We start from the raw sequence: 23,485 nt of genomic DNA, 5'->3' as shown, positions 1-23,485 counted from the left end.
AAGCCACTCCATGGTTTATTTTGATAAGTTATCGTGTTGACGTCGCCAAAGTTTGTGTTTCAGTTTTGCTATTACTTAGCACTCATTAGCATCATGTGGTGTGTGTGCCAGTGTAGTCTATAGATGTAGCTTGCTAGCGTTAGCTCATAAATTTGTATTCTCACTTCTCATCCAAACATGGCCACTCGTGCCAGAAAAAAGGACTAAACTGGTGAAACTCTGATTTTCTCAAGCTTTGTGCCAGGGCTTGTTTTTGTTTTCAGGTATTCCACGTTGAATAATTTTGGTCTGGCATTACAAATGTATGTATAATTTCAGAGATATTATCAGTACTGCAGATTTCATCCAGGGTGATGCAACAAATAAGTACTGTATGCAACTCTACAGTCACAACGACTGTTATCTACATAGTCGTAAAAGTATATTATATATATCTTTTTTATTTACCTGTGAAAAACAGACTGTTAGGGGGGCTGGGTCGTCGACCCAGTGGTTTTGTGTTTTTGGTCCTTTGATTGGATTAATTATATCTAATGGTTTGTAGGGTTGTTCTGAGTTTAGGTTCTCTGTGTGGTTTATGTTAGAGTTTTAGTCTTTTGGCTTCTGTCTGTATTCCTTAGTTGCTGTATCCCCTTCTCAAGTCTGCATCTCTGTGTTATGTTTCCTGTTTTACTTTGAAGTCCGTATCTCGGGTTAATGTATCAGGTTTTGCTTCCCTTGCCTCGTTAGCCCTGATTTGCCCCAGCTGTGTTTCCCGTCTGTCTCTCATTCACTGATTGCTCCCTCTGTTTTTAAGCCCTGTGTTTTCCTCTGTCCGTGTCGCGATCTACCCTCATTCTGTACTGTGTGTTCTGTTTGCCAGCCTGGTTAGTTTTTTGTATTTTTTCAGTTTAGTTTTTGGTCTGGTTCACCATTAAAGCTGTTTTCAAGTGCACCTTTTTCGTATCCAAGAGTCTGCACTTTGGGTCCACCATTCCAGTCCTGCCTGCATACAGCCACACATGACACAGACTCATTTTTCTTCAGAATTCTGTTTGAGCTCGGTTGATACTCTGCCTTGACGCTTTTTGTTTAAGCAGGTATACCAGTGCTCTCAGTCAATATAAAAATGTCTCTAAATACCCGAGGCAGTATAAATCACTGGATCAGACAGTGCTGCAAAGCAATAAAAACAGCTGATGCTAATCTTTAAACATAAAACATAACTGACAGTGGCTCAAAAATTAATCCCCCAACCCTTAAAGTTTCCATCTCTCTCCCGAGCCCAGACATTTGTGATGAGACGAGATGAAGATGCGACATGATTTGTACGAATGAGAAACACAAACGCACACTTTGAACTTCAATTTGATTTGGTAAGCCCAGGTCAGACAGGGAAGAGTAAGGGACCCCGCACATGTATGCTTAACACCTTTGACTGCCATGCAAGCCATTCATCACCTCTATTTATTTAGCTGCCATGACTCTTAAATAGGACATTATAAAGGAGGGAATTAATTTTAAGCGTGAGGAAACCCAATTAATTCTCAGTGAGAGTGTGCTAATAAGTTTTTCTCTGGCTGTAGATGTGTGCGTGTGTACAGTAGTGTATGTAGTATAGAGTATCCAAGTGTGCATGTGAAAATGTGAATTGCAATTTTACACGTCAAACACGGGTCTGCATTAAGCAGTAGCTACGTGCTAGCATTGCCAATTTGTTTCACCAGGCAAGGTCATCTCCTCTGTGTTATTAACGCTTCATTAAAATGCACAACTAAGTTTCAGCGTTCATTCACTCATATCTGGACCTCACATGCAATGGGCATTACTCAGTGGGCATTATCACATTCTTTAGCTGACCTTTCTCTAGACAAGGCCACCCAAAGCCTCACTTCAGTGTTGCATCAGCCAATAAATATCTACTGGGTAGCAGCTAATTAGTGGCTTTTGAAATTTCATCAGAAAAAAGACAAAAAAATCTGTACTTCATTATGGAGATTCCAGAAGTTAGCTTTAGAGTTCAATTTGATGCCGTAAATGGTTTAAAAGGAAAGTATATACATACGGTGTGGTAACATGCCAAACAGTAATAAGCAAACTAGGGATATGATGCAATTTAACCCTTGCAGAGAGTGTACTGCTAGACAATACACAAAGAACAGCAATAAAACCACTGTTGCATATGTCGCCCCTACTCTTCCTTGGCTGACCCGGGCTTAAAAAAAAATCAGGTTAAAACAATGTCCTTCTGGCAAACCTCAGACATGGATTCATGTGGATGTTAGACAACCAACTAAACACTGCTGCAGACACAAGAGGACAGGACAATGCGCCTCACCACAGTACAACAACATGACATGACAAAGAGCCCTCCAGCGTTTCCAGTGTTACCCAGTGTGAGTGAGAATCCATAGAATCCAACCCAAAATACCCCAGGACAGCATCAGAGGTCTCTTGCGTCAAAGCTATTGTGGGTGGCACCTCCAGAGTTAGGAAGGTGGCAGGGATCTGTGTGTATGACATGTATGTCCTCTTTCTCCACCTTTATTTTCCTCCTAGTACCTTCTTAGCCTCAAGGCTGATGGACTAGCTGACAATTTCCATCAAGCAGCTTCAAACTCTAAAACCTTCAGTGTGGAACCATAAAACACAAGGAAAAGCCCTGACAACTCAAAAAGTCTGAAAAATGGAAGCCTGACAGGCAGCTGTTGTAGAGCTTTGTACAACTTAAAGTCATGGCTCAGGTAGGGATATCCAGAGGATATCCTATAATCAAAACTGAGAACCAAAAGTGACCAGAATGAGCTGCAATGGCCTGCCTGAGGAGGTAGGACATGTGATAACTGCACTCCCTTGCTCCGAACTAGGATGACTTAAAGGTGCTTAGGTTTGATGAATAGGCCACAATTCTGAATATTGTGCATGATAACAATATCAGACATATACTTGCTGACAGTTTCAAGCTATTGCACTGTTGGTTATGGCAATACCTTGGGAGCCGAGGACACACACAAAGCATTTTAATGACAAGCTGTGAACGTGAAACATTACTTTACAAGGTGCTTTTAATAAGCCATGAAGCCGAAGTTTAATTGCTCATTTTGCAGAATTTCATTTGCAAGCAATTAGATTTACTTATTGTAGGAATAAACACATTCATGGCTCGTTGCATTTCCTGGAAGCTGTGCTAATCAGATTAAAAATGATCTAGCAAAAACTCTGAAGGACAATATGCCTTCTCTAATTATAATCTTGCAGTATAACAGTATACAGTACCATACTTTTACGCATTTGTAAAAATAAGTGGAAATTAAACTGCAACTCACGCTGTGATTTTTCTGGGCTGAACGAGTCTATTATTTTAATTTTCTACAAAACTGATATAATTTGTACCGTTAGCAGCACTTAAGTGGGATTAACAGCTGGAACCTTTAAATAAAACAAACGAAAAATCTGATTCAACTGATTCTCTTCCTCTACCATTAATAATGACAAATATACTAAAGCTCCGTGATTAAAACAAATACCTTTGTTGGTTATTGTGTATGTAAGAAAGACAAATTGCTTTCTTTTATTCCAACTCTGCGAAGTTGAAGTGTACGGCTTAAAAGCAAATACAAGGCAACATTTATTTTTAATCGCACTGCGTGAGCCTTCACCAACCTAACTAATCACATCAAATATTTGAATAAATTAATCAGTCATGTTTCATGTAAGGATGTCATAAAAATAGCCAACAGCTTCAAAAAACGAAAACAATCTCATCTTAGCTTCAAATGCCTCATCCGATGCAGATATATCCAAAATACCGTAATGACTGACTGTGACTGAAAACTGGACTACAGAAGAGCAGAAGTCTCTCTATCAGGCATGCAGGGCTGGTTTAGTAAGATGCACTGCCTCACTTCAGCAAAACTGCCACCCAAGTGATGTCGACCCCATACAGTAAAGACTCCCCGCTCGAGTGCTCAAAGGCCCGCTCGCACAAGGACAAAAATCTCATGGAGGAGGATAACGCCTTATTCTTCTCTGCTTCTCTCCACTCCCATCTCTACAGAATCTCTCCGTGCGCCTCTCCCTCTCCTCTCCTCCCGTTTATGATCTGATCTGTGCCAAGCTGAGCTGGCCTGAATAAAAAATGCCATCGTGAGCTGAAACCCCCAAAAGAAGAAAACAAACGGGGGGAGCAGTGGTACAGCTGACCCAAAACCTCATAACCTTAATTACACATACTATAAATGGGGTGGAGCAAAATTAGATGGAGAGGAGGAAAAGCTCATCAGGACAAGAGGAAACAAAAGGGAAAGCTGATATCAGGGTTTGGAGGTCACAGGCTGTGGTACGGTGACCTCCACACTGAGTAAAACAGGCATAGTGGGTGTAGGGTAATGTGTGGCTACATACTGACTAACAACTCACTACCACATGAGTGTGCGTTGTCCCTCAGTTTGAGTCATATCAAGCCCTCTATTAAGCTATGAGGTACCAGCTGTTCAGTTTTTACAGCAAGTACATTTTGTTTAACGTCGCCAAAATCGTCATCCGAATTAACATTATAGTGATTACAGGGATGTCAATGGGCAAAAAGTCAAACTCTAGCCTTCACCAGTGGGTGATGTTGAGGTTTTATTTGCATACCATTTATGGATTCAATAAGTAAAATTGTTTTAGGAGTTGCTGTCTGATACTGACCTAGAAACCATCATCAGAGGACTGTCTATGGACGCCAGCAGGGTGTGCTGTGATGGAGTACACCCAGACTTCTCCTTTCTTTTTAATACTTGATTTTAAGTGGGTTTCTGCTGAAGTGGAGGCCTGTTAATTGGAGTGACAACTTGACATGAATACTCTGATCACAGAAGACAGAGAAGCAGGTGCAGCAGCACAAACTGAACCTGTTGTCTATGAACACAACACCCTTTTTTCATGTTACACTTATCCACTTTTTGAAGTTCGCACATTAGTATGTGCTCAGTTCGAAGCCAAGCCCGAGTGTTTCCTCTTAAATAACAGAAAGCACTTTCATAAACGATAATGTTCATACTATTTTGCTTTTCCGGGAGATTGGAAGGTAGTGAGCAGCTGGAGACACAAAGAAAGGGGATGAGCATGAGTCAAAGTGGCACCGGTGTCCCTGTTATTTAGCAACTACACTGCATCAATACAAGCAAACAAACAATGCAAAAATCATACGTGGTTAAAGATATTATGAATCAGTAACAGACATTGTTTTTGTTCATTTGTGTCCTTCCCAGTGCGTCTGAATCATTTTAAAAATAGGACTTTGACTGTGAGATTACATAAACTGTTCATCAGATAGGAAACCTAATAAAAGGCATCAAAGGTTCATTTAAATGTTAAACCTGGGTGAGACCTTAACCATAACAGGGCCGGTACTGGGCTTCTTTGTACATCTAATAAATGCAGCTTGGGTCTCTATGTGCATCTCTGAGTCACTTCAGCACAGCTGCTCCTTAAGAGGAAGAGACACAGCTGAGAAATGAGGGAGGGGGGGCAAGAAAGAGTGTGAGAGAGGACAAATATAGACATCACAAGCTGTGCTGTCCACTCTGAACTGAGGTGGAAAAAAACAACAACATACAAATAGAGATGGAGAGATGCGTTAAGAAGTGTGAGCTCATGAGAGCGGAAGATGGGCCGATAGAAAAGCTAGAAATAGAAGTTTATGGGGGAAAAAAAAAGAAGCTAAATCTGTCCTGTGGTACAGACGTGGGTTTTTGTCACTGCGGCATCACACGGCGAGCTGCCTGTGCACTTGGATCACACATTTTTTTGATTATGCAGTATTATTACTTTGAGACGCTACAGTGATGACAATGTTAAAATACAGTCTGTCAGCTTTAATTTTAGGGGTGTTTTCATCACATGCGGATGAGCATTCAGGAAATGAAAGCCCTGTCTTGGTAAATGTTCTCGTGGCCTACACATGCCAGAAGTATTTGGGTGGATTAAGATTAGGTTTACATTGGAAAAGTTGTCACTTTCACCATCAAAACTTAACATTTTAATATACACTGACAGGAATTTGTCGGGATGAAGATTGTGGATTAAAAGAACACTCAGCTGGTAGTTATAGATTATTGCAACACATAATAAATGTTTTCTCTTATTTGTGGACTTCTGTTCTTCCATGAATCTGAAGGGCTGATCTGTGTTTGCTGTGTGGTGTAAAACCAGCAGAATGAGACATATATTATGTACGGTGTGGTGAAAAAGTATTTTCTCCATTTAATAGGTTTTTTTTTTTTTGCATATTTGTCAAATTTCAATATAAAGATAATCCAGGTTAAAGCCAAGCGTTTCATATTTGATACAAGCTTTGTGAGTTTTTGAGACTTTTACATCATCATCCTCATCAGTATGATTAAATCATGGCATAATGTGCTGATTTTAGAGATGTTTTAGCCTATTTCACTGTTTAAGAACACACCTCTCACGTGTCAGGTGATAGTTGTAACTTTCAGGCAACAAAATAAATGTTGTGAACCACTGAAATAATCCAGTTGTTTTAAAAAACTGCAAAGAAGTTCAGTGATAAATCTGCCAGTGTCTTTAATATAAACAGCATCGTGTGAAGATCAGCAGGCAAAATGATGGAAACTTGGAGGAACCTGTCCTTGGTGAAAAGATAATAAGACTGGCTAAATAAATTCTGTTAATCATTTTAGAGTCTTACTCAACCGGCTTTTCAAATCTTACTCTGGTGCTGCAGAGCTTCTGTACAGTAGCAACGCTCAGGACTCCAGGATTCATCAGCCGAGTTCGATAGTAACAGAGACGAGCTGCGTAGCATTAATATACTTTGGCATATTGAAGACCTGCATCAGGTACGCTGTGTTTTAATGCTGGTCTGGTGTTCGACTGCGTTACAGGTCTTGAATGATTCATCTGAAGATGAATAAAAATGCCCACAAATAGTAACTGAAATCATTAGTGCATTAAGGTTATGCAATCGAAGACATGAGAGAGCTTACCAGTCCAATCTGAACAAAGAAATCCATAATTCCTATAAAAGAGAGAATTTAATGCTCTGAAAGGCTTTTGTGCTCAGAGCCTGTCTGAACACTTCAAAGCAGATTCACCTGCATTATTTGAGAAAGAATAATATGCATTATGCAATATCTGGGCTACTCAAGGGTCACATTCACTTGCATTACACAGCAAAGACAAGGAGAATTATAGAAGCATGCTGGTTCATATTTTTCTGGTTATTAATATCGCTCTTGTGAGTCAGTAGCTTGTAATTGTTGCACTTGTTCTTGATGTTGTTTATGGTTAATTAATGAGCTTGTGGATCAAAGGGAGAATCCCTGATCCCACTGGAAGTTTCGACCTATATGTCTTTTCTACCCTGCAACAGCAATCTCATTCTACTTATCAATGCAGTACAGCAGATAGAAAATACTCAACACACTGCGTACTGAAACAAGATGAAAAATATCTGTAGTGTAAGACGTGACAGATCACTACTGAACAATCTGGCTAATGATGACAGAGGATTAGCCTGGTTAGATTACAGCACTACTGTATGATGTACCAAGCTCTCAAAATGAGGACAAAACTTGGCTGTTTAAATTAAAAATGAGCAATTTTCAAACTACTTTCAAACTCAAAAGAAATATTAAATGTTTCCAAAGACTAATTACTACATAATTATTAATCTCACCTTCCAGTTTGATTAATGGTTATCAAAATTAAAATGCCTGTTTTGGATTTTTATCAAATACATTTTGTTAACAAAACAAATAATTTTATGGTTTTTTAAAACATAAGTAGTTAAATCTCTGTCTATAACGTGCAATTATATGCCTAAATATGGGATATTTAAATGAAATGAAAAAAGAAATCTCTACATATCTGATCTGCTTCAGCAGCACTTGTTGGATTTAATTAAACTGACATTTGAAAAGTGCCCTTGTGTGCATTTTTTAAAATTTAATCTGGGTAAAGACTTCTTATCACTAGCGTACAAATTCAGTGGTTATGGCTAACAAGGTGTTTTATGAAGTCACAGTGACCTTGACCTTTGACCGAAAGATTCTCATCAGTTCTCCGATTTCAAGATTTTAAGAAATTACCAAAAGTTGTTCTTGAAACATTAAACGTATGGATGCAGTAATAATGCTTTTGCCTTATGAATGAAACTGCAGGACACTATGTACATATTGCAGAGTTAGATGTGGCTGTTCTCATGAAAAGGATCATCACTGGGCTGGGTTGTCAGGTGACAGGTGGGAACGTTATAAAAAGAGCATCTTCATATGATAAAAAGAGACGCAGCAGTCTGTTGTTGCCCACCGGTTCCACTTTTTTAAATGAGACTTCAGCCTATTCGTAGGCGACATTAAGAGGTTCTTAAAAAGATCCAAATTGGTTTTCAGAAACACAAAGAACTGATTTTACTCAAAGGAGTATTTGAACATCTCCTACTGGCTTAGAGGTTTCCAGGTATAAATCTGAATTGCCTAAAGAGAAGTAGCCTTTAAACTCTCCCTTTTTAAAATCATAACTAAGGAAGAGTTTTTCTTTAAAAATCTTTTCCTTTATTTATTTATTTTTTTAATAGGAGGACATTTTGTGCAAAATGTTCAATAAAAACATCCTGAATGGCTGAGTTAAGTTAACTTTAAGTGAACTAAAGTACTGCGCAAAAGCCCCAAGTATCTCTTCATTTCTTTATAGTTTGCTTTAAGAAAATGGGAAATGGTTGCAGTGATTTATTGAAATGATAAGATAAGATAGAACTTTATTAATCCCTCGGGTGGGTTCCTCTGGGAAATTCGACTTCCAAAAAGCACAGCAACGACCGAAGTTACAGTTACAGAATTGTTATTTATATATATATATATATATATATATATATATATATATATATATATATATATATATATACACACACACACACATATACACACACACACACATATACACACACACACATATACACACACATACATACATATACACACACACATACATACATACATACATACATACATACATATACACACACACACACACACACACACACATATATATAAATGCAGAGACAAATATAAATAAAATATACAAAGGGGATAAATAGAATAAATAGGAATAAAAAATAAAAATACAAGTGAATTGCACATTTCAAGTATTGAGTCTATTGCACTGTTGACTATCTACAAAAAGTATTGCACAAGGTATTGCACAGTGAGGTGAAGAGGCACTACAGCTTAGTTGTTCCCCCCTCCTTTGTCCTCCTGTTTCCCCTCCCTCTCCCCTCCAGAGAGGAGTTAAACAGTCTGATGGCGTGTGGGACAAAGGAGTTTTTAAGTCTGTTAGTTCTTGTCTTTGGGAGAAGCAACCTGTCACTGAACAGACTCTTCTGGTTGTTAATGGCCGTGTGCAGAGGATGCCCAGCATTGTTCATAATGTCCATCAGTTTCTTTAATGTCCTTTTCTCTGCCACTGTCACCAGAGTGTCCAGCTTCATGCCGACCACAGAGCTAGCCCTCCTGATCAGTTTCTCCAGCCTGGATGAGTCCCTCTTTGCTGTGCTGCTCCCCCAGCACACCATATTTAGCATGTGCAAAAATATTAAAACCTAGTATGAAAGGCAAAGATTCAGAGAGGTTTTTGGAATTCTAACAAACTTGAGTCAGTATGTGGTACGACCACATGTATTTTTCAACACAGCCTGAACTCTTAGGCATCTTTCTGGTCATTTCAGTAAGGATCGGCTGCAAGAATAGTTTTCCAGGCTTCTTCCCTGTCAAGATAATTCCCACACTGTTCCAGTAATGTTAAGGTTGGGCTCTGGAGGAAGCCAATCCATGACTGATAGCATGTTTTTCTACCCAGGTATGTTTGGACTGCATTGGGAGATAGTATTGCATAGGATCAAAAATTTTTTTAAAAGTGGCGATTTTCTCTGCAGTTTTGCAATTTTGACAGATTGGCCAACACCCCTGGCTGAAGTTGGAGTCCCAAACCATTTTATTCTAAATTTACAGCCACTGGTTCTTTGGGAATCACCCCATTGCTGCCTGCAAAAATACTATTTTATGCCTGTCAAACTGTTACCTCTGGTATTATTTGCTTATTCATCTAAAGGTATGATTGCACTGTTTGCTCAAGGCCATTTAAAGAGATTACATGAAACTCTGCTTCTTTGGAAGCAAAATACAAGGACATGAAAGCTGGCTCGAGACTTTTGCAAAGTGCTCTGTCGGATCAGCTTCACAATTGATAAAAAAATATAATTAAAAATGAACAGTCACATCCTGGTGAGTGTGCATGACTGGAAGCCTGATAAGTTCATAGAGGTGTTTCTGTACTGTACACCTTCAGCCTGCCACCAACAGCCTGCGTGCGCTGATAAGACGATGTGTTACATCATCGCCTGCCCACCTTTTCCTTATCGCCCAACACTCACAGATCGGTGTCATGCAGTTTGGGTGTTTCTCAGAAACCTCGGTGGAAATCTTTACTGCATTATGCAAAGCATTTTTGTTGTTGTTGTTTTTTTATTATTCACAGACAAAGAGAAGTACAATGCCATAAAGATGCAAATTAAAATGGTTATGTCTTTATTCCCTGGAGTTGTTGCACTTGCTCCCCCCTCGTTTTCATCTCTCTGCATCTGTCTGTCTTTCATGTCCTTTTTGTTTATTTCACTCAGAAACAGATCCACTGGGATACGGTGACGTGCTTGCACACTGATAGCTTTTTTTAAACCAGCTTTGATCAGACATTCATGAAGATTTATGATAGGGATTCACGCAGTTGGCGAATGCAAGCGCACACGAACACGCCAGCATCACCCTCTGATTGACACGGCAAAGAATGAAAGGAAATAAGAGAAGAATGAGAGAAAACAGATTGTGGCACCAAAAACAAAGGCTTCTTACTCACTGAGACCGTTTGGTTATAGGTTGAATGAGTAAAACCAAAAACATTTTAAACAGATGATTTAAAGAGATGATTTCAAAACTGAGATGGGAAAAGCACACGCACAGCTAGCTGTTAGTCAAAGAGCAGACAGGCAAACGCAACCATACCAAAGAATTTCCAGATTTTTGACCTACATTAAATAATTATTTAAGACACTTTTCTTGTTTATATTCATATTCATCATGCAAGACCATATAAAATGTGAAAAATTAGTACATGGAAACTTACCATTTAACCATGGCAACCAAGAACATAGAGTGGCATCCCATTATTGATAACACAAACCGTGATCATCTTCTGTCCCTACACAACTGTCTCTAGTTTAACACCTGGCTCATGGACCAGCAACAGCACAAGTAAGAATGACCAACAGACCAGCTGTCCCACAAACTGTGTATATCGTGTATATTTGTGTTTGGGTGGTTAAAAAAAACAACTACAACTCCCTATTCAATGTGTGTGCTGACATATAATGGCACACACCACAGTTGAGGTCATTTCCTGACAGATGTTGCCCCTCAGGCACCTCAGGATGTTACAGCAGGACTGTGCGTTGAGTGTCCAACACAGTGCATTAACATTCCTGACGGTGGTCTGGGCCTGAACGCAACACCTTCAAATTACTGCAGAAACTTTTGCCTATTTCACAGATAAATCCTGTTCGGTCTATAAAAGCTGGAAACTCAGCTCTCATCGCTGGTGATGATCCTCAAAGCAAAAGCTGGTCACTGAGATACAGAAACTGATGTTTGCAAGGTGCATATTCTAAATCTAAGAATGCGTCTTGCAGGGATCAATCTCAAACTAGCAGCCACGCTGGGAGGAAGTTCAGAGGTGTTCAAGGAAACTACCTTAAGGAGAGATCTGCAAAGTTTACATCTGGTAAGATTTTTGTTTCCTGTGGGCATCATCGTGGATCTTTTTGATCATACTAATAGAATCAGTAACAACAGAGTATATCAGGCTGCTGTCGGTGTATTTCTCTTCACAGCCTTTTAGACTCTTGTAGCTCATTGTTTGATTTAATGGTCCAAAAACTGTCAGTATGTTCATTTGTAGCCCCAGAAGGCAGGCGCTTTCAGAGGAAGTCTGATAAACCCACTGTATACTACCTGCTTAGGCTTTACAAGCAGAGTTGGTAGAAACTAAAATTCAGAAACAAAAGTCCAAATGAATGCCAGTATGGCTCCATATCTGTGTAAATTACTTAATGATCCATTGAAACTGCCATAATAAGGCTCTAAGGTGATTATGTTCTTCTGTCTAATCTGCATCTGCATTATCAGAACACCAGCTAATGCAGCTTTAAAAACATTTAATAAAAGTGGTTTTATTGTAATGATAAACTGAACTAAAGTGAGCTCACTGAAACTATAACAAATGGATTTTTGTAGCAGCAGTAAGAAATACTTCTTCTTTGGAGTCATCAGCAACCAGCCAATCATATTTGCTGCCTTGAATGGTGCAATCAGTAGCTTCAGTGGAATGGCCATATGAGGCTTCATTGCCCTTCATGCCTTTACAAGACATCACAAGCTTGGTTCTGGTAAAAGATGCCAAGCCCAAAACCAAACTCACAGGCCATCATTACCTGCATGTCAGGAAAAAGCTACCCTGTTGAGCAACCACTAAATTACTTTCATTTGTTGAGGTTTGCCTTGTGCACAGCTTCAAAGGCAACATGAAAAGGAAACGAGCATCGAGTTCTGAGTGCAAAGTTAAAGTCAATACAAGGCATTTGCATCATTAAATTAAAACTCAAATAGGTCAGAAACACGGGCGTGTTTCACAGGTTAATGAAGGTTGAGCCCCCATCCAGTATTTATTTGTCTCAGTGAGGCCTTTATGTATCAAACAAGGCTTGATGTGACATTTTCAAAAATCAATAACTTGGCTGCTCAGATTTTGTCTCAGTCACCGAGCGGAGACAGTGGAATCAGGAGTGTTGACAGCTGCTCGTGTAAATCACAAAATGTCAAATTCTTATATCAGGAGAAGCTGCGCTGCAGTTTCAGCTCGTGTGAGCGGTGCATTTATCACACTGCTAAAAGATGGACTGAGCTGTCAGGACTGAAAAGTATGGTCAATATGGAAGTGCCTTTACTCTATTTTTTTATTAAAACAGATTATTTTAATAAAAGTAAATTCAATTATTTTTATTGCTCACCAGCCATGAGCCCAGTTGTTGCTTTTTGTATCGTTTGAGTTTATTGGGAAAACGACCCTCATCTCCATTTGTCTGTGAATACAGCAAACAACTTCCTGATGAGTTTATGGGCTCAGTCTCCATTTTGAAGTTTATTGAATATAACATTAAGTGCGTTTTGTAATTTCTGGCCATGCTAGGAGGCAGAAAAGTGGATTATTCAGGATAGCCTTATTGCCTCTTTTGGAATTGCTGAAGTGTGTGTTTTTGCAATCAGATCCACACCTCACTCATCACATTCGGCTTCAAAATGCAAAGACACAGCTTAACAAACCAGCGTTTTGTTAAGCTGTGTATACACTAAATCTAAGTTACGGTGAGATTAGGGTTGCAAAGGCCCAGGCACCTTTTGAGATTTCCTGCGGCCAGTCACTCTATTCATCTGTATTTGTTCTCCCAGAACAAACACTGTAGACTGCAAACTCCACCTTGAATTTATTAGAGGATTTCTTCTCAGCTATAGCATGCTAGCATGGTTAGCACTAAAAGTAAGCTGATACCATGTCACGTGCAATCCACACAGAGTTTGGATTTTTTATGTGTGTGTTTGCTTCAACTGTCGTTCCTGTGTGATTGATGCTGTGCCTGACAATCAATTAGTCGCAACTAGGGATGGGTACCGGTATTCTGACATAAACGGTAGTAACCAGACCGAAAAGCAGCGCACATTTCGGTGCTTTTTTTCCCTGAGATGTCATACACTTTGGATTCTAGCCAATCTGTCTGTGAAGGTTCCCAGTCATCCAGGTCATCGTAGTCAAAGGAGCTTGCAAAGAAAAGCGTCTGGACTTCTTTAAGTTACTTGAAGACGTTTCACCTCTCATCCGAGAAGCTTCTTCAGGATCATCAGGGGGTCCTTTTGTCCCTCTGTGGGGGGATACTCCCACTAGGTTTATATCTGGGACTCTTATAGCATTTTGTTAAAAGCCGAGAAATGCACCGTATTTGATAGCTTGCTGCGAGACCTCACATCGAGCACATCTACTGCGGGTGTGGTGCCTGTTATTGGACCCGGAGTTAGCAACATCCCCCAAAAACCCGACCGGGAGAGTCCTGGCCCCTAGCCCTGCCAGTGTAGCAGAAATGATGACGGACGATGGCAGCAGCAGCCGTTCTTCTCTGCGTGAGTAGCTTAATGTTGTCCCTGTGTAATTTACATTGAGTAGGCTAACCACGTTATTACATTAATGCACGTAAGGTGAACTAGCAAACATCACCATAGCTACATGCTGCTGTCTTCTTGTTTGATGGCAGATGCTCCCTTCACCCTGGCCAAAAAGGCTAAAACGACCAAAGAAAAAGTGGAAAACAGCTAAACATGAGAGGTTTTTGGACAAAGTTTGTGTTGTTTCCATTGATTAAGCACTGCTTCCAGCCAAGAGTGATGCCATAAATCCCCTATAGCTGCAGAAAAGGCTAACATTGTTACCTTTTTACAAAAAAAACAGCTAAACATAAGAGGTTTTTGGACAAAGTGTGTGTTCTCCATTCTTTAAGCACCGGTTCGGGCACCGGTTCGAGCACCGTTTAAGCACCGGCACCGTTTCAAAAGTACCGGTTTGGTACTGGTATCGGATAAAACCTAAACGATACCCATCCCTAGTCGCCACATGAAGCCCAGACAGGATGCTCGTGTCCTGTGACAATTCCAATAATCACTCTGCATGTTGCTGTCTTCATTGTGCACAGAAAAGGCAGAATGTTGGCGCAAGATTGGACCGGCTCTGCCATCTTACTCCACCTAGCTTAACCCAAACCAGCAATCACAGCACTCCAGTGATTGCTGGACTTTTCTTGTTGGCAATATGTTGAATAAGAATAACTTAACTATTATGTCATGGCTCAAGTTTCTTATTTAAATAAAAATTTATAAAAAAAATTGTGCCATTTTTCTTCTTTTCAAAGACACTGAACTGGGACCAGTTCAGCCCACACATCTCAACTCTGCTATTTCCGTTCATGAAAACACACACACAGAGTTTTCTATTAAAAGCCATTTTTCTGCTTTGCCCGTCTCTATTTCACACTAATATCCCACTGCATATTATGGTAAGTCCTATTAAGGGAGACAGCTGACAGCACTGGTGATGAACAATAATAAGAACATTCTGTATCTCCTGTTAGCTGCAAGTCTTTCTTGTTCCATTTTCCTCTGTGGTTTGCTGTTATCTAAAGAGCAAGCACTAGCCTCACCAGAGCAGTCACACTCACATTTTACAAGATCCCTACTCTGCAACTTATTACCAAACAGGGACGAGGAAAATACCTGCATCCTGCACGACAGGATAATTTATACCAAGTTGGATGAAGGACAGAGTCTGCAGGGTGATTGTGCTCCACACTGTCCTCCGGTCTTGCTGTAAAGGCCCAAATGACACTGACAGCTCGGTAAACGAACAAATAAATAAGTAAACATCATTAAAAATGCACCATACATGCATGTGCATAAATAAGTGAGGACACAGTTTGGGGAAACACAGACTGAATTATTTCTTATTAAAAAAATATAAAACCTCAGATGAATTATTCATGCAGACACCCTCACACGTGTCACTACCCATTAGAATACACTCTTACTGGGAGTGTTGTCATATTGGTCAATCTAACAGTAAACTGGACACAGCTCTCATCATTACTCAGACAGCAGGCAGAGTTATGCCTTATGTCCTATTATTATAGAGCTTCCTGAGATCCTCAATTGATGTTTTTGTAAAGAACCTGCTCGGGGAAAAGCTCTGTTGGCACTGTTATGGGTTTTAAATCAATGCAAATGCAGAAAGTCCAATTTCTCTACTTTATTTAGTTGGAGTAGCCTGGGGACATTTTTCCCCAAAACTAAAAGCTCTGAATGCAGGTATTAACGCAAATCATGACCTCATTTACTTTGATAATATATACAGTAAGTGAACACTTTGTATTGTGAAGTAGAAGCTGTGACTTCCCCCGTTCGTTTAAAGCAAACAGAAGCTTTCTGAAACTCGGGCACCGGCAGATGATCCTGAGAGTGAAATGCAGACGGGAACGTCGTGTTTATCCTTCCGAGTAAAATAAACAAAATAAAACTCAGAGTGAAAAATCAACTTCTTTGAATTGAGGCGCAACAAGGTTTATGTGGTTGGAATTTCAAAAGCTTCATTTCAAAGACAGACACAGCCACAGTCACAGCACATTACAGTTTCTGTACTACAGCGTGGCAGTCACGGTCATTTTTTTGAAGATGGGTGGAACTGGTTACCTAATCCTACAAATACAAGACTGAACAAACAGCGTAGCCCAAGGCATGTGTGTGGGAAAACCCTAAAACCTTCCCCACTTTATCAACTACTTTAGTCTAAACAGGACCATCATCATTTACTAAATTCAATAATATACTGTAGGGAAGTCAGAAGTGATGTGAAGTTTATGTAGAAGCACATTTAAGTGCAAACTGTTCGACAAACAAAAGAATATGAAATAAGATAACAACAAAACTGATCAACCTCAGTCTGTATGTCTGGGTGGTGGCGGTTAGTAATACTGGGTTACCACCTGTAGAAGTTCTTTGATGACCCTGCAGTGGTTGGCTGCACTAAGGGTGGGCAGGAGTTGAAGTACAGAAAGCTGGTCACTGCAATGAATGGCAGAATGGACTGGAGGACCAACAGCAATGCTCCGTACAAGAAGGGGATGAGTAAACTCTACTTTCTAAGGAAGCTCAGATCCTTTAATGTGTGCAGCAAGATGCTGGAGATCTTCTACTAGTCTGTGGTTGTAACTCCCATCTACTTTGCTGCTTTCTGCTGGGGGGAGCAGCATCAGTGCCAGAGATGCCATCGTTTAAGTCACTGAGGGCCAGCACGTAACTGAAGATTTAATGTACATATTATTTATTACTACTCTTTTGAAAATTCTCAAAAGTCTTATTTTTATTTTACTTCTCTATATGTAAATTTTTGGACTCTCTCACAGTATAACGCCCTCATTATGTGCTTTAACAAGAAAGAAAGAACCCACCTTCTGACAAAAATGGGGTGAAACATAAATCCAACAGCAGTAAACAGAAATCAGTATTCAGTCTGCTTTAAAAGCCAAATAATGCTCATACGAGTTTCAGAAATGAGTAATTTTGGAAAGCTCCTGATGTGAAGGTGCAGTTTGGTCCACTGCAAAGGCCTGATCTCCTTTATGTTTTAATCAGGACCTTGGGACAGCTAGGAGCATCTGCTCAGCAGACCTCATTGATCTAGTTGGAGTGAGCAAAGTTAAAAGATCAGAGACGTAAACAAGTGCCAACCCATGTAATGGCTTAAAAACAAACAAGAAAATCTTCAAATCAATTCTAAAACTCAGCAGGAGGCAGATCTAAGGAAGCCAACACGAGTGATATCTGGTCTTGCTCGCATGAGCCAGTTTAACAGCTGAGCAGCTGCAGTCGGCCAAGCAGTGACAGACTGAATAAAGACGCAACAGTCGAGACAAACTGAGGCCATGGATGCCCTCTGAAGCAGAGCAAAGAAGCTCGTTTTAACAACAGCATGGATCCGTTTATCAAACGCAAAAAGTGCCGTGCAGACCACTCCCAGGTTCCTCACACAGAGTTTTATAGATCCTTAAAGGCCTGAAGCAGTAGAAAAAAATGAACATGTGGTCGAGCAAAAGCTTAGCAGAAAACGTTAACTGAGGTCACAAATCGAGTGATTATTTTCTCATAGACCTCAATAAATCTGACTACTTTTCACAACCACAGGAGTCGCCCCTTGCCAACAATGAGATAAACACAAATTGAAATGGCAGTTCAGCTACAATTAATCTTATCCGTATTTATTAATGTGGTAGAAAACACAGGGAACCGCTCTGGAACTAAACCCAGAGATACAATTTGTTATTTTATCTCTCCTGTTAGCACAATAATTGTCTTGAAGTGTGAAAATTGAGAGCAATGCAATGTCTCAAACATGAGGAACTAACATTTACAGTATGTCGCTCATGTGATGAACTGGAGGGAACCTGGAAACTTCCTGGATTTTATTATAAACAAGCTTTAAAAACATTTGACGCTGATCCTTCTCTCTGTAGCAGTATGAATGAGGACAACACTCACCTCGATGAGTTTGCGTTCATAGCTAGCAGCCAGCTCCTCAATGTCGCCCATGAACTTATTCTGTGGAATTGGAGTCTGCTCTTCGCTTGACCGCAACACGGACAGGGCTGCAGCAGACAGAGAAAGAGAGAGAAGGAGCATTGACAAAGATGAAAAGATACTGAGACATGTCCAAAGGACACGCTGTGGTGAAAAACTCTTATTACAGAGTCATCTTCTGTGGTGAGCTTTGACACTGGCAGCTGTTCCATGTCTTGTTTTGAACAACGCAACCATGCAAACACAATGAATCTCAATTTGGAATGCGATATGAGTATAACAATATAGTCTGCTTGAAAGACAACAACACGTCCACAGAGTATGCACTCTCTTAGAGTATGCATATATACTTCCTTTCATGTGCACTTAAAACCACATTTTTCTTTCTCAGAAATCTTCTTACTGTTCTGTCAAAATGATAAACTCCCCTTCTCTCACCATTGCCTGTTCTACTCCAACTTCCTCTTCAGATAGAGTTTATTGTTTCTTTGCACTACTGTAGCTTGCTAACTTGCTAAAGTCATCCCAGCAGAGCCTGAAGCGGCGCTTCTGAGCCTATTAACGTCAACTAATCCAGTTCCCTCAGCAAAGAACGGCAGAACACGCTAAAGTCAGAGCACTGAATCTTTTTCCTTCTTTTTTCCAGAAGGTGGGTGTAAGATGGATTGTTTTTTCACCTCAGCAAAAGCAAATGAACAGTGTTATTTCACTGCCACCACACATAACAAACACAGAGACTAATAGACTGAGGCTAGAAGGAGGGAGAGACAGGGAGAGAGACATGAGCCAAGACAAATAAAAGAGGTTGAAAATAAATTACACAGGAACATATTCAGCATGTCCAAAGGCCCGACAGAGCTCAAATAAACTCGTGGCAATGGCTCTTTAGGGGGAGGTTTTAGAAAATCTACAGCTAGACTGTAATTATAGAGAGAACCTCCAGCAAATGTCTGAACGTCTAGACAGAGTGAGACAGGTATTGATGAAGGAGCTTCCTGTGGTTCCAAACAAAGGTACCGTAGGGAGAACAGCTGCTGAGAATCACAGGCAGGTACAAGTTCACAAATAAGAGGAGTAAAGTTATTCAAGTGGACTGCTGGTACGCACACATAGCTGTTCACATACTGTAAACATGTGCATGTTATTCTCTGGAGCAATAGTTCTCCAGGTTTTTTAAAGGTATTTCTTTGTTTTCCTTTGGACATTGGCTGCTTTTTTCATTGATTTCCAGTCCAGTCCTTGTACCTGACCATTTTTACAGAAATGCCTTTCACAAAATAAGCTTGTAGCTAAAAAAGCTTAAACACTAGAGCCTATGAACCCAAAAAAGTACCATCAGCTGAGTGACAATGATCCCAAACACACTTGCAATGCAATAAAAGCAAATAAAAACCTGGATAGAAAAACACACAATGGAACGCTATCCTTCATGGATCAGCATGAATTATTTTCTCGCTGAAACTGAACTGACCTGTCTTCCCCATGTGATGTTTGTGTAATGTATGTATGGCAGCCTTAACCCAATTTTGGGATGAATAAAGTATCATCAATCAATCAAAAACTGTTCACTTGTATACCATGTTTCTATGTATGTTGCCAAAAGTTTCAATAAATCACTGCAGCTCTCTGCCAAGTGCAGTGATTACTTTGCCCAGCAATGTCTGGCAGAAATCACCATTTGTAATAATGTACCACTTTAACAAACAAGTCATCTGCAAAAAAGAAATCAAGGAATTGTGAGGTGGCCTTTAACGAGGAGAAACAGGAATAAGGATGGGAAAATATCTTCTCCATATTTTCATTAAACGTTTCCAACAGCAGTTTACACCCAAAATTAGTACATACAAGTGAACATATACAACAAACAAACAATTATGTGCAAGTAAATATCAGCAAAAAATAGAGTCAGGAAACCCTGAGCTGGGACCATTCTCATTGTAGAGTCACCGCATAAAAACCAGTGAACAACTTTTATAACAAAAAGCAACCTGTGACATTTTTAATGAGGTTTGTGAGTCCACTTAAAGAGTCACTCAGAGCTTCAAACCGGTGGTGTCTAGCCTCCTGCTGCTGTCTCGTAACAGCTCCAGTTTTAGATAAAACATTCATGGCTGCAGAGCTGCACATTTTAAATTATCAAGGTAAATTTTATAAAAGGCCAAAGTGTTTAATTAACTTATTTTCTGAGTAACATTTAAAAAGCCTAAAGGGATTCAAAGGAAAGCATAAGCACCCCACGGACTTGACAAAATCTTCATATTTCTCTTATATAAAGATGTATGTACGCATGCAACAACAGAAACACCTCAGGAGGCTGACAGAAGCACATCATCACAGCTCCAACAAAGCGGCAGCGGCAAAGCAATCCCCCAGCTTATCTCTGGCCCGCCAACAGCACTGTACTGTATACAACAGTCAGCAGCCTAATAGCCTAGAAAGCTACAGTACACCGATATACACGGAGATGGAGAGAATGAAAATGTATAAATACTATAAAAAATACTGAAAGACATATTTCCCCAGAGAGGAATCCAAGATGCGCGCACACACACACACACACACACACACACACACACACACACACACACACACACACACACAAAATCAAGCATAAAGAGGCAAACACACACACACACACACACACAGAAAAATGCACATACATAGAGGACTGCTGACGGTGGAGCTTGCCATACCAATTTAACTCAACTCTGAAGGGGTTTTTCCCCTTAAGTTGGATTTCTGTTACCTGTCACACTGATACGCTCTTAATAATGAAAATACAAGGAGTGTGTGGGCAGACGACAGAGGAGAGATAGTGAGAGGGGATTACACACAGAGGGAGGGAGGGCACACACAGATGTTCCTGATTCTAGGAAATTGAGCAGACAGCTGGTTTGGAATAACAAAACTAACTGAGCAACCGACCAAGCAGCTGTGTGTGTGTGTGTGTGTGTGTGTGTGTGCGTGCGTGCGTGCGTGCGTGCGTGCGTGCGTGCGTGCGTGCGTCCTGAAGAAAACCTCCAAAATATTGAGCTCTATGTAAGCAGATGCTTCAGCAGAACGAGCATTAGACATCGTCATAAGACTGTTTACTGGTGTTTGTGAGTGCCCTGTCCCACTCCCAGGAGTGTGAGTCTCCAGAGACATCTCTGAAATGATCACAGCGTGTGAGATAATTAGTCACTTAAGTGACGAGGTCCACTGAGACACACACATTGGGGAAAGACGGTGGAGTAAAGTTTTGGGTTTGGTTGTTAGGAGTGTTTTTGTGTTTTCAGTTACAAAGCAAGTTCATGTTTATAGGGAAGTCCATGTCATTTAGTCCATTGAGTTACTTTGCCTAAAATAAATGATTTAGTAATAAATGCATGAGAGGCTAAAATAATTCTGACCTTGCAGTACAAGGTAATGTGGAACATATATAATCTTTACTCTGACCCTGCACATATGAATGTTCTTACAGACAGACTTCCCGGTTAGTTGTGTCTTATGTTCACAGGACACAGATGGATGCGTGTATTTTCATAAAGCTTCCAATTAAGGTTCCAATTCAAGCAAAACAAAAGTACTCATTGCTGAATGACTCAATAACATCATGCCAAGTATTCTATTAGATGTGCAGTTTTGTATTTGTAAGTTCTTTTTGCTAATTCTTCAATCCTTGATAAGTAGGGCTAACACAAGTTAACCCCCTTTGTTAACTTTCCCTATCACGCACAAGGCCACAAGTCCAGACACGCCTGAGGCCACGTCCACACTAATACGTTTCGTTTGAAAACGCATCTTTTTCTCTCCGTTTTGGCTTTACGTCCACACTGAGACGACGTTTTCGGTCAAGGAAAACAGAGTGTTTTGAAAATGCTCTCCAAAGCATATACATTTGAAAACGCCGTTTTCGCGTCGCAGTGTGGCCAGCGAACCAAGCCTTTTCGAAAACGATGACACATTTAAGTCATGTGATGCAGTCATGTGACCAATTAACCTAAGATAGAGGGCATTATACAGCAGTTGTTTTGCTTGCTCTCAATTTTGACAGCCCTATTAAAGATTAATATCAGTCTGTACATGCTCCACATAGCTTTTCTTCTAATTCTTTAATTCTCACTCGCTTTTGCAACTTTGTACTTTAGTGTTAGTCGCAGCAACAACTCCACCTCATTGTGAGTCCGTTTAAAAAACTCGGTGCTTTTCTTCAACATTTTGCCGCCACGTTTCAAAGAGTTAGTAAATAAACGGCAGACAGAAATGAGGCAGGTCGAATCGTCTTGCGCTTCATGCATGCGCAGTACAGGAACATAAGCATTTTTGGTCGTTTCAGCGTGTACGTACAACTCTGTGAAAACGACTGAAAACGATAGTGTGGACGAGGAGCGTTTTCAGAAGAAAACGCCGTTTTCAAAATATCCTGGCTAGTGTGGACGTAGCCTGAGAGCAAGAGCCACACAGCCGCCTCCCTTAGTAATATAGTACCTAAAAATTGAGCTACATCAACCACCAGTGTGCAGTACTTTGCAAAATATGCCAAGAAACTGTTCATGCTAAAAGTGAAAACGACAAACCTGTTTCCAAAAACACATCGCCAAGTACAACCAGGAAGAGATACCAGGAGGTGTTGGCGTGGATTGTGTAGCTCCTGAAGATGTACAAGTTCCTCCAATGACAGTTATTGTTAGACTAAAATGTTAACCCATGATTTTATTAAATTTTCCAGTGAAAACACTACCTTGGCTACTTTGGTGCTTACACTTGACTGATAATACTGCTGTTGTATCCTTGTGGCTATAGAGTCATCCAGGTAGTCTGTCAGCATTTTGTTCAAATGAATGCTGCTGCTTACAAGCTGCAATCACTGAGAAAATATTCACTATATCACAATAAACATCATTATAGGAAATTTTCCATGAAAGATCATAACCTTGAGGCTATATTGCCCAACCCTACTTAATAGAAATCCTGGGAACAAGACCATGCTCCATATTTTGTTTTAAATTCAATGGTCCCTGAAACATCATCCTGTTAAAATTGGTGTCAAACCTGATTTAGAAAAAAAAACCTTTGAAAAACTTGGTTACTTTGGATCAATAGAAGTTTTTGATGGCTGTATGAAGCAAATGAAACTATATACAATCTCCCAGTGAAACACAGACGAGCAGAAATATTTCCTCTCTCCTTCAGCCTGATGTCGCCACAAGCTCAAACTATGCATAAGAAGAGTTGCCAGATAA

At 40.1% G+C, this 23,485-nt stretch overlaps 1 protein-coding gene across 2 annotated transcripts in view; it reads right to left on the bottom strand.

Moving 5' to 3' along the window:
- Nucleotides 1-23,485, bottom strand: part of snx29 (sorting nexin 29) — a 145,144-nt gene that overhangs the window by 48,217 nt on the left and 73,442 nt on the right. For both annotated transcript variants that reach the window (XM_085283943.1, XM_085283944.1), the window contains exon 15: nt 18,222-18,328. In XM_085283943.1, coding sequence (XP_085140069.1) covers nt 18,222-18,328 — 107 coding nt within the window. The remainder of the gene's footprint in view (nt 1-18,221; nt 18,329-23,485) is intronic.

This window comes from Mchenga conophoros, linkage group LG8 (assembly GCF_057382185.1).
Source record: "Mchenga conophoros isolate Kocher_MC1m ecotype Shallow Benthic linkage group LG8, M_conophoros_male_GT1.1, whole genome shotgun sequence".
Classification (NCBI taxonomy): domain Eukaryota; kingdom Metazoa; phylum Chordata; class Actinopteri; order Cichliformes; family Cichlidae; genus Mchenga; species Mchenga conophoros.
Note: the sequence above shows the minus strand (reverse complement) of the source record. Positions and strands in the feature narration are given on the sequence as shown.